Raw genomic sequence first — 12782 nt, 5'->3', positions numbered from 1 at the left:
ATTGTAATGCCACAGCATACCATAGATTATCTTCATCCCATTTACCAACAAAGATCCCATTGTTGTCAGGTGACTGGTGAGTAATCCAGTTCTAACAACATCAGCAGGTCTACTTTCTAGGACCACTTTTCAAAGAACCAGCTTTTGATTTTGTTGATTTTCTCTATTGATTTCCTATTTTAAATTTCATTGATTTCTGTTCTAATTCTTATTATATTTTTTTCTGCTACTTTGGATTTAATTTGCTCTTCTTTTTCTAGTTTTCTGAGGTGGAAACAGATTACTATTTTTAGATCTTCTTTTTAAATATATGTATTCATGCTATGTATTTCCTTCTAAGTACTACTTACCACTCCTTTTTGATGAATTGTGTCTTCATTTTCATTTAGTTCAAAATATTTTTAAATTTCTCTTGAGATTTCTTCTTTGACCTGTGTGTTATTTAGAAGTGTGTTTTTAAATCTCTACATATTTTGGTATTTTAAAAGAATATTTTTCTGTTACTGATTTCTAATTTTGTTCCATTGTGGTCTCAGAGCAGCCATGGTATGCTTTTCATTTTTTTAAATTTGTTAAGTCATGTCTTATGGCCCAGAATGTGGTCTTTCTTGGTGAATGTTCCAAGTGAGCTTGAGAAGAATGTGTACTGTGCTATTGTTGGATGAAATAGTCTCTGGATGTCAGTTATATACAGTTGATTGATGGTAGTGTTGAGTTCAGCTATGTCATTACTGATTTTTTTTTCCTGGATCTGTCCATTTCTAATAGAGGGTGCTGAAATCTCCAGCTATGATAGTGGATACATCTATTTCTTTTTTTTAAAAAGATTTTATTTATTTGAGAGAGAGAGCAAAAGAGAGAGCATGAGTGGGGTGAGGGGCAGAGGAAGAAGCAGACTCCCTGCTGAGCTGGGAACCCAATTGCGGGTCTCGATCCCAGGACTCCTGGTTCATGACCTGAGCCGAAGGCAGACGCTTAGCCAACTGAGCCACCCAGGTGCCCCTGGATTCATCTATTTCTCATTGTACTGCTATCAGCTTTGGCCTCATGTAGTCTGATGCTCTGTTGTAAGGCACATAGGTGCTAAGGACTGTTATATCTTCTTAGATAATTTACCCTTTTATCAGTATGTAATACTTTCTTTATCCCTGGTAACTTTCCTCGGTCTGAAGTCTGCTCTGTCTGAAGTTAATATAGCTATTCACACTTTCTTTTAATTGGTGTTAATGTGTCATATTTTTCTCCATTCATTTACATTTAATCTATATGTGTCTTAATATCTAAAGTGGGTTTCTTGTAGATAACATATAGTTGAGTGTTTTTTTTTTTTTTTGATCCACCCTGACAATCCCTGGCTTTTAATTGATGCATAGGACCAGGTTTGAAGTAATACTAATTGTTTTACTTTGGATTCCCCCTGAAAAGAGTCTGGGTGCAGCTAGATTATTTGTGAAGAAGCAGGAGTGAGGAAGCAGGGACAGTGAGACACAGAAAGAAGAAAAGCCAATACAAGGGTAAATAAGTGAGGTTTCAGCTATATGCAGTAGGGGCTTGATTCTGAGGGACTTCTAGGAAGTGTACAGAATAGTTCCCAGAATTATCTGTCTGAGGGAAGAAGCTGAGCTATTTATCTGCCAGTTTCTGCCCCATATTGTATGAAGATTGCTCTTAGGACTTTAACTTCTCCAGACTTCTGGGCTGGACTGGCTCCCACAGCTTCAGAGAAGGCGTGGAGGCAGAAAAACAGAGAGATGAGAGCTTTTGCTTTTGATGGGTTTCTATCAGTGAAGTGAGTCTGTGAGTCTGCACAGAAACATCGAGATGTGATGTGGGGCTCTGGAAGGGTCTGCCATGGCCAGTGAAATCCTGCTTATGTTTGGGGCCTGAGAGTTGCTTCAGAGAACAGTGGAACACAGGGTTTTGTAGGCTTTGCTTATGGGTTTTCTAGCATACAATTCTTTCAAAAACTTCTTACACTTTTTCTCTGTTTGTTTCCAGTCAATACCACGCAGAGTAGTCATATCTAAAAATCTCTTCTCTGATGTTTTATTTTCTAGTTCTTGTGCTTAGTCATTCCCCTTCTCTCTCATTTTTATAGTGGGCTACATTGATGTCAACTGAAACAGTAGGCTGAAATTGGATGACAAGACCCCTAATCTCTTTAGGGCATCTAATTTCCTTCTGTTGGGGTACAGAGCAGGTGGCTTTTCCAACTTGGAAGCCCACCATTCTTGACTACCAAGCCAGGCTAAGAAAACTCCCTTAGTAGAGCTCCTTTTCCTTCCATTTCTGCTTGCAAATTGGCTTTGGAAAATGCCTTAAGGCTGAAAATCAGAGAGATGCATTAGGTCATGTGTTAATAGATCTTGTTAAAAGCAGCAAGGAGTAGGCAACACTAACCAACATTCTGAGATTTTACAATCAGTTTTCCTAGAACTTCAGGCTCAAAAAGCACACAATCTACCTTCCAAATTATTACAGCAGGCAATTTTATCAAGCATTTCCAGAAAGCATTAGAAAGATCATCATCTTCTCAGACTGCAATACCTGTGTCCTGACAATAAAGCCAGTGTCACATATTTTAGGTTTTAGTTATGGTAGTACCCTACATCTAGGAACCAGTTCCTGTTTTTGTTCAGGTTCATCCTAAGCTGTTACAACAAACAGATTCCAGAATACAGTAGCTTAAATGAGATAGAGGCCAGTGGCCCAGGGCTAGCAGTACAGCTAACTAGAGTAACCCCTTGTTCGTTGTAATGGAAAGAGCTTCTCACATTGTTACTCTTCTTGATTATCCAGTAACCAAATACTTATTAAGAACCCTGCATATGTAAGGCCTGGGGTGAAAAAGACATAACAGATACAATCTCTGCCTCCTTTTTGTCATTTGCATGCTCCTTATGAAATAGTACATTCATGAATATGCTTAAGTGATTTGATGTTGCTAACTCATTTTGGGGGGGGAAAGGAAAAAGGATATTGAATGGAGAAGTCTTACTATCTTAACTAACTGCGTAAAAATTAAAACCAAGTATTCTAATGTCAGGTGTCTGGAATACTTTTTCAAATAATTTTCTACTACTAATTAATGTTATAAACTTAGAAAATATATCTATATTCTATTTCAGTAATACTGTACATTTCAATACTTTTATTTATGCAGTATAAGAAATGGCTTAGTTTTGATGGTGCTAAAGTAGGAATTATTGAGAGATTTGTATCTGGCTCGTTGGCTGGTGCAACTGCCCAGACCTGTATTTACCCCATGGAGGTATGTATGATTGTAAATTTTTAAGTAAAGTAATGCTTTCAATACAAAGTATAACTTTTTTAAAATATTTATTTATTTATTTATTTGAGAGAGAGTGAGAGAGTGTATGTATGTAACCCAGGGTGGGGGGGTGGCAGGGGGAAGGGCAGAGGGAGAGGGAAAGGAGAGAAGCAGATTCCCTGCTGATCCGGACTCCACTCTGGGCTCGATCTCACAACCCTGAGATCATGACCTGTGCCAAAATCAAGAATTGGATGCCCAACTGACTGAGCCCCCCAGGTGCCCCACAAATTATAACTTTTGAAATAAATGGAAGTTGATCAGGATTTTGTATAATAAACAACTTTATAGCTACAGGATTTAAAACTCATACCAAGTGTTAGTTGGCCCTAGTAAGTGTTTTCTTTTGTTTGGTTGTTTATTTAGGATGAAGGTAGTATTGTAGATGTATCAAGAAGATAAAAAAAAAATCATTGCTTGCTTGCTTGACTGATAGAATCACTTAATCATTAATCAAATCAAATCTGTATTGTACAGCCACTAAGTTTAAGGTATTTTTCTAGATGCAGAGACAAATCAGATAGGCATTTTGGTCATGGAACTTAAAGTTGAGATGAGGAGATAAAACATGTACATCAATAATGATGATCCAAAATAGAAACTATAAATTCTAGAAGAGAGATCCATATGAAGTGCCATGGAAATTCAGAGGGGAGAAGTTAACTGCCAGTTAGGGGTTTCATGAAAGACATGAATAGAATATGTGAGTTTGGCTTCGATTTTGGACATTCAGAGATAATGAGGGAAGGCATTTCAGGTGGACATATAATGACTTAAACAAAGGAATGGAGGCAAAAGAGCAGATATTTAGGTTTGAACTGGATAATATCATGGATAATGGGTTGGGGCCAGATCAGAAAGGCTCTTGAATGCAGTGTAAGAAATATAATTTCAATTTCTTAAAAAAAGTAAGAAGCCATAAAACACGTTAGAGCCTGAAATATACTCTTGGTAAAGTTTTTTAGAGTGAGAGAGACTGGAGAAATGAGATGACTGCATACAAGAGATTGCCGCCATTCAGGGAAGTGATAGTAAAGGCTTGAAATATGATACTGCCTAGAGGAAACTGACTCATGTTAGAGCTGTCTTGAGAAGCCACAGCCTGAGAAGTGGAAAGTAGGACAGAGGGAAGGGAAGAAGGTGAAGATCTGTCTGGGTTGTGTGCCTGAGTGTTTAGGAGAGTTACGTCTGAGTTACATCTGTAAGAGAGTTTGAGTGTGGCAGAAGTGGCCCAGACTGTGAGAGGATGAGGAGTTCAGGTTTGTACGTATTTAATTGGAGTTGTTGTGGACAACCAAATTATGATTTTTAGCCAGTAGTTGCAAATGTGATACTGAGATTTGAGAGGTTTCAAGTCTTGATGTGTCATCTGCAAAGAAGTGCTAGTTAAAGTCATGAGATTACTTAGAAAAAAAGTAGTGGTTTTTTTTGTTTGTTTTGTTTTATTTTTTAAATTGAGAAGAGAATTTTTGCGAAGACCTTAATTTAGGGAGTAAGTGGGAAAAAAACCTGCCAGTGAAGCAGACAGAAAAGATTTACTTGGGTAAGAAGAGTGTTGAGTACAGTGCCCTGGGGAGGACAGAGAGTTTTGAGAATGGGATTATCCATAGTGTGGGGTGCTGCAGAGAAGTTCTTAAAACAAAGCCTTCCAACTGATGACTCAGAGACAGCTCTATCAAGATACACAGTTTGGGGGCGCCTGGGTGGCACAGCGGTTAGGCGTTTGCCTTCGGCTCAGGGCGTGATCCCGGTGTTGTGGGATCGAGCCCCACATCAGGCTCCTCCGCTATGAGCCTACTTCTTCCTCTCCCACTCCCCCTGCTTGTGTTCCCTCTCTCGCTGGCTGTCTCTCTCTCTGTCAAATAAATAAATAAAATCTTTCAAAAAAAAAAAAAGATACACAGTTTGCCCAATCAAGAAAAAGTTCATGCTTTTTTTGGGGGGGGGGGGTCTTGGCTGTTTTGGAGAGCCATTTCTCCAAGTATTTATAGTTCTCCCTGAAATTAAATTAATGGAAATTAAGAGGACAAGGAGTGAGGTTCTATCAGGAAAATTGCTCAGGAATGTTGATCATAGACAGACTACTGAAACCTACTATTGCCCTCATAGCTCCTGTTATGTTACTACTTTATGAGCACGTTTAATCGTATTAAATGATTATAGATCCACCTCACTGTTACAATAGTTCCCACAGTGTGTGTATCTTAAGTATAGATGGAATGTTATTTTTCATATTGCTTCTTCACTTTAACCTGACTATATATATGTGTGTGTGTGTGTGTGTGTGTATATATATATATATATATATATATATATATATATATTAGCTTGAAATTGGGCTGCAGTTTCTTTATTTTGATGCAATAATGTTACCTCAAATGAGTTTGGTTTAGAATATGTTGCCTTATAGCACATTAAATGAGTTTGAGCAGGTATTATCAATCAAAACCACAGTGATTAATTACATTTTCCTGTTTAAATAATTTTTAAAAACTGTACTGTGTTAGCTGTTTACGGTTAAAAGCCAATTAGGGAGAAGTTAAGATTATATTTAAGATTGCTTTCTTTTTTGATTTCTATGATAATCAGTAAACATTGTATATAATGCAGTTTAGTGTATTACTAGATGAGTTGAGTAAATCTGATCAATATATTTTTATAATATTCTTCACATTTAGGTTCTAAAGACCAGACTGGCTCTAGGTACAACTGGACAGTATTCAGGGATCATTGATTGTGGCAAGAAGCTTCTGAAACAAGAAGGTGTTAGAACCTTTTTCAAAGGTTATATTCCTAACTTGCTAAGCATTCTACCTTATGCAGGCATAGATTTTGCTGTTTATGAGGTGAGTTTATTCTCCTAATATGACATTGTGTGTTAGATTTGAAAACTTGGTGTAATAATAGTCTTCATTCTAAAAATCTAGTTGTAAATGACTTTATATGAAGTAGTTTCTTTTTTTTTTTTTTAAGATTTTATTTATTTATTTGACAGAGATAGAAACAGCCAGCGAGAGAGGGAACACAAGCAGGGGGAGTGGGAGAGGAAGAAGCAGGCTCATAGCAGAGGAGCCTGATGTGGGGCTCGATCCCATAACGCCGGGATCACACCCTAAGCCGAAGGCAGACGCTCAACCACTGTGCCACCCAGGTTCCCCCATATGAAGTAGTTTCTGACCAAGAAGTTTGGTTGAGTTGAATGGTTTTATTTGGCTTTTCATTTTATATCTCAGTTGTCTAGTATTCTAATAATAACTTTGGTGGTTTTTGTGAATTAGGTTTTACTGATAATATTTATAGACTTAAATGCTGATGTAGTGGTTCACAACTCTGGATGCATATCAGAATCACCTGCATGTAGATCTTTAAAAAATAAGACTCTTGGGCTACCTCTTCCTCTCCCCTGCTGCATGCATGCTCACTCACTCTCTCTCTCTCTCTCAAATAATAAATAAATAAATCTTAAAAAAAAAAGATTCTTGGGCTACATCCAAGAGATTCTGATTTAACTATTCTGGGAGGAGGCCTGGGATTTAGGTTTTTTTACGCTCTAGAAAAATCTGATGTACAGTTAAGATTGAGAAAGCTGAGATGTTATTGCCCAGTTGTGAAAATGAGAGTTGAGGGGAGGAGTCCTTGGGGGCTATTGGGAGAGAGACAGCGTGGAGATAGGGCATATATCCTAAGAGTGTAGTGCTTGCTGAACAGGCAGGATTCCAGGTTATTCCCTTTCTTGCCAATCGTTTCATTTTTGTGATTATACATATGTGTTAGGCAGACTATTGTAACAATATATACCATTTGGTCATAAGAACCAGGAGAGAGTATGTGACTAGTATCACTTAAATTCATTCTCAGTGCAAGAAGGACAGCTCTCCAGCCACAGGCCCAATGGTATTTTTGGCAAGTGGTACCACAATCATATGAAATATAGCCCATTTTGTTTAGCACTTAAAAATGCATATGTCTTTTATAGATGTTTAAAGTATTGAATGATATAGTATGTATTTATTTTCTCCTTTTTTGCTTGCTTCTGTGGTCTTATTAAAATAAATTCATTGCTGCTGTTTATGTTGGGCTCCCTTCTTTTTTTTATTTCTGTAGTTCTGTATCTTTTGCTTTCTTACCAGAGTAAGAGTGACGTTACTCATTTCTCTTTTTATTGTTGCATGACTAATAAATGCACTGAGTAAAGAAATTTTGAAATATATTTTTTTCAAAAGCATTGAATTATATATTTCATAGTAATTGCCTCAGTATATAATGGTAAAGCTGTATCCTTTGATAAATGAACAGCTCTAAAAGCACTTCGTGATCTTTTAAACCCACTATTTTAAAATAATTTCCTCTAGCCACTTTTATTCAAGGAAAAGCAACTTTGGAAAGATGAATCTCTCTTAAAAGTTCAGAAAATGTGGTTTTGTTAACCTAGAGTGGATTATGCAGTCTTCTCTACATTATTCTGTTAATCCCTCTGAGAATCTCCAGAATTTTGCTTGGGTCTTTGAATGTCATTACAAACCAAAACAATTAAGCAAAATAGAACAAACAAAACCAAACAGACAAAAGCACACAGAGAGATGCAAAACATTGGAGAACTCAAACTGAGGTTGTGTGAATACGTTTTTTTGAGAACATCTATGTGCCCTATCCTTGATAGGACAGTAGGCGGATAACTCCCTCTGTGCACAGAGTAGGAACAATCTTTTGTAAAGATTTTGGAGAGAACAGTTACTAAAATCAAGCAATTAAGCTTGATTCTTATTTATCAGCGTTGTGACTTGATAGCTTAGTTTCTCTGAATTAGTTCCTCATTTATAAAATTTCTAAAGTGGAGATGACAATATGTATTTGTCAGGTTTCTGGAGGGATTAAGTGAGATAACATCTATGACAATGCTCAGTGTAATTCTTGAATCAAGAAGTTACACAATACGTTTATTGAATTGAGTGAGCAGTGAACTTTATTCTACTTAGACTTGCATAGTGGTTAAAGGATATTTACTACTATTTTCTCTGCCAGCTGTTGAAGAATTATTGGCTAGAACATCACACAGCAGAGTCTGTAGACCCTGGGATAATGATTTTGCTGGGATGTAGTACATTGTCTCACACGTGTGCTCAGATAGCCACCTTCCCTCTGACCCTTATCAGAACTCGCATGCAGGTTCAAGGTGAGTTTTTTTTTAATGAAGTTATAAATTAAAAAAGTGATTAAAAATAACTTGAATGAAGTATTAATAAAAATTAAGTTAAAAACAGTTTAGAGTAACTAGGTTGTTTTAAATGAGTAGAAATTAATTATTTTAAAAAACAGAAAAACTGGAGAATTGATAAATCAAAAGCAGACTCTGATTTTTAAGGCACACATCTTGAATTTATTGTGTAATTCTCATTAATCATTGGACTATCTTAACGAACAAAGATTAAATATTGAATTACACTGATTTTTTTTCAATTTATAGCATTGGAAGAAAAAGGAACAACAACTTCTATGGTTCATCTCATTCAAGAGATATATAACAACGAAGGAAAACGGGGCTTTTTCAGGGGTCTCACCCCAAACATCATAAAGGTGCTTCCCGCAGTATGCATCAGCTGTATAGTTTATGAAATAGTGGGGCAACATTTGGGATTAATTTAGAAGTGAAATAGCAAGTTGTTGTCATTACCAAAATCACTTAATTTAAGATAATACCTGGCTTGTAAAGAGAAATTTGTCTTTTCCTAAAAGGCAAGACGTCTCAAATAATTGTTAAAACAATTTTTCTTTACCTATTACAAAATTTATAAATTAAATAATCATTTTGGTAAAGTTCTTTAATAATTTAAAATCCTTAATATCCACAAAATTCCATTTATATTTCCCACTACTCTCCCTTGAATCTTAACTTGAAACTTCTTTTTATTGAGTTTGGATATACCATGGTGACATTATAAAACATTTGGTCAATTGTAGCCGCTTGTGTCAACCTTTTTCTATTTAAATAATTTTTTTGAAAAGCTGAGCTTGACAATATTTTATACACTAAAACAAAAATCACTGCATTTAAAATCGATATTACAGCAAATGATCACAGTTTCTCTTTTTTAAGCAAAATGGAATGTTGGTTTCATAATTTCTTCACAGTTCCTTCTATCAGATTGTGGGTGGAATAATGATAGCACGATAACCTGTTTTTTTCTCTGGGTACTTTATTTGTAAATATAAACATTGTTGGTTCATTTTTATTCTTGATATTTTTTGGCTGTTATAAGGAAGTAAGTATTGAGAACAGATCAGCACTGGACATGTTTTTTTTTAATCTTCTGATTGAAAAACATTTGAGAGGAAGAATTTTAAAGATTAAATCCATTATTTCATACTTGTCGAAGCAATTCTTATTTCAGCTTATGAATTGATTGAGTTAGCCCTTGGAAATCCTAAATATTTCTCTGCACTTTTATGAAAAAATGAATCCTGTTCTCTGCTGGAATTAAATGAGAGTGTGGTAAGGTGATGGTAATGGGCTGTGTTGGCCACAACAGGCTTCAAATGAAGAACTGCCTCGCTAAATTGACTCAAGTCCAGGCTTTGAGTCTTGGCCTTGCTGATCCCAAAATCTGACTTTATTAATTTCCTCAAGATGATCAGTTTATTGGTGATAGATTAATTAAAATTACAAGGTTGAGATACATTTCACAATGCAAAGTTATTAATTTATAGTGGAGTTTAGTACTTCCCACTCACCAGAATACTTTCATCCCTTCTCCAGGGCACACTGTTTGCTGGTATCAGGGTACCTGGGAAACCAATTAAGTCATGAGAAGATTGAAATGGAATTAGGACAAAGAGAGGAATGTTTTACTCAGACCTATCCCAGTTAAGGCGGGAAGAGGTGGAACCTTGTGTACAAGGAAGAGTAGTTGAGGCGTGAAGTATAAGAAAGGAGGGGATTGTGGAACTGTAGCTAAACTAAGCCACAGATCACCAAGGGGAGGAAGGCAAATCTCATGTGAAGTGCAGGAGTAGGTGTGTAAGAAACTTGAGTACTGATAGTAGTTGTTTGGATAGACTTTCACAATGCATTCCAAATTGATGAGATCCCTTGAGTAGTAACACGGAAATGGTGGGGGGTGGGGGTGGGGATGTGGGTTCGTGGAGTATTAGGGAAATGACAAGTAGCCTGGTCATTTTGAAATATACAGTGTATAGGAAGATACAGTGGGATATGAGGCCACTGCTAGAGGTTGGTGCCAGGTCATGGAGAGCTGTGAGTTACATGTGATAATGACATGGTCTGGTGTAAGAAGATAACTGACAACAGAAGAAGGCCATTGACAGAGGAGATAGTAGAGCCAGCAAGACCAGTTAGGATGTTATTTCCATAGTTATAATTATAAAATGCTGGCTTCTGAGTAAGGGCTTCTCTTTAGAATAGGTGGATCCAATAATTATATCAGAAGTCAAAATCCAATTTATTTTATTAAGTTTCTGCTATGTGTCAGGAATTCTTTCAAGACACTCTTAAAGGTTCTCTTGCTTAATTCTAACAGAAAGTTGAGATGATGATGATGATGATTTTATCTTTTGTTAATTATTAACATATAATGTATTATTTGTTTCAGGGGTACAGGTCTGTGATTCATCCATCTTATACAACACATAGCACTCACTACGACACATACCTCCCCATTGTCCATCACTCATGCACCCCATCCCCTCACCCCTCTCCCCTCCAGCAACCCTCAGTTTGTTTCCTGAGATTGAGAGTTCTTATGGTTTGTCTCCCTCTCTGGTTTCGTCTAGTTTCATTTTTTCCTCTCTTCCCCTATGATCCTCTGCCTTGTTTCTCAAATTCCAAATATCAGTGAGATCATGTGATAATTGTCTTTCTCTGATTGACTTATTTTGCTTAGCATAATACCTTCTAGTTCCATCCACGTCATTGCAAGAGATTAATATTTTCAAATTATTTTTTAAGATTTTATGTATTTATTAGAGAGAGAACAGGCAGGGGGAGAGGGAGAAGCAGACTCCCCCTGAACAGGGAGCCCTGATGTGGGGCTTGAAACCCAGAACCTTGGAATCATGACCTGAGCCAAAGGCAGATGCTTAACCGACCAAGCCACCCAGGTGCCCCATGAACGGTGATACAAATTAGTGAAATTCTGTCTCATGGTTCTGGAGGGTTAGCAGCATGTTACACAATATAACTAAGAGGTTTGGATAGGTTAAGGAGTGGGTTATAGAAAACGCTTAGTAAAATGAATTAAAGATAAAGAAGGACCATAAGAGAAGTGATGATCTGGAGACACTTTATCATTAATTGCCTTTGAAATTTGGAGAGTCAGTTAATCTTTGAGTCTCAGTTTCCGTATTTCTCAAGTGGGGACAATAATATCGCCTTTTTTAAACCTTATTGACCAGATTGTTTTTAGAACCAAAGGAGATAAGGGATACAAAACTATTTCATAATATATGAACAGCCATTATAAGCCTTATTAGTTTATTAATCCATTCAGTATGGAGAGAATACATGTGGAATTTGTAGGATATGCTTAAACTTCAAAAATTGGCAACTGGTTGGTTATGATCCGGATCACTTAAGTAATGTATAAAGGTGATCTCTGCCTGGTGTGCTATTGTCCTGCAAGGAAGGAGCCAACTGTTTCCAGGGAAGAATTGTACTGGAGTTGGAACACTTTGAGGGTCCCAGCTTCATAAGGACCACTCTGCAGGAAGCGTATTCAAGCCTGACCTTTTAGTCTTTCAGCTTCTGCAGGGTTCTTTCCACCTGTGGTCTAAGTCATGGGCTTAGGGGCCCTGTGTCTCTTCTGTTTCTTCTCATGTATCAAAAGAGCAGTCAGTTTGGACAGAGAGGCTAAAATATTCCAAAGACTGAGGGAAATAAATTGTTAGTCTGAGTTCACTTACCACAAGTAAATAAGTTTTGACTCTAAGTAGAGTAAACCTGTTTTTGTTTTGTTTTGTTTTGTTTTGGTAATCTTTGCTTCTTTGTAAACTATAAGGTAATTGCAATTTATTGTAACCCCACTGGGTTTTTTACATATTTTGTCTCATTTAATTCTCTAAAAAATTCTATAAAATAGGTCACCACTGTTTTACAAATAAGGCAGACTCAGAGAGATAAGTAACTTATCCAAGGTAATACAGTTAGTAATTCAAATTGAGTTCTGTTGATACAAAATGAATGCTCTTTCCACAATAGTATAATGATCTTACATAAATCCTGGGGGAACGTCTCAGCATCTTAGAACAGTACTACATGACACAGTACGAGGCTAGGGAGATTATCATTTGTTCCAAGACAAATTTTTGTATATAGAAATTCCAGTCTGGAAGTCTATATAGTTTGAAGAAAGTCTAGGAGTTTGAAGTTCAAATCTTGCCAATTTAGCAAGGTTTGGATAAACTCCTTGGATTTCTGATCAAAATCCCAAAAGAGTTA

At 36.7% G+C, this 12782-nt stretch overlaps 1 protein-coding gene across 3 annotated transcripts in view; it reads left to right on the top strand.

Annotated features, from left to right (window-relative positions):
* The window catches only part of LOC123794954 (mitochondrial adenyl nucleotide antiporter SLC25A24-like), a 52884-nt gene extending 43910 nt beyond the window's left edge, over positions 1-8974 (top strand). For all 3 annotated transcript variants that reach the window (XM_045801354.1, XM_087865748.1, XM_087865749.1), the window contains 4 exons: positions 3164-3271; positions 6010-6177; positions 8354-8504; positions 8796-8974. In XM_045801354.1, coding sequence (XP_045657310.1) covers positions 3164-3271; positions 6010-6177; positions 8354-8504; positions 8796-8974 — 606 coding nt within the window. The remainder of the gene's footprint in view (positions 1-3163; positions 3272-6009; positions 6178-8353; positions 8505-8795) is intronic.
* The last annotated feature ends 3808 nt before the right edge of the window (positions 8975-12782 follow it).

This window comes from Ursus americanus, chromosome 12, assembly GCF_024610735.1.
Source record: "Ursus americanus isolate L20-20 chromosome 12, mUrsAme1.1.p, whole genome shotgun sequence".
Lineage (NCBI taxonomy): Eukaryota > Metazoa > Chordata > Mammalia > Carnivora > Ursidae > Ursus > Ursus americanus.
The sequence above is the reverse complement of the archived record's forward strand: the minus strand, read 5'-3'. Positions and strand labels throughout refer to the sequence as shown.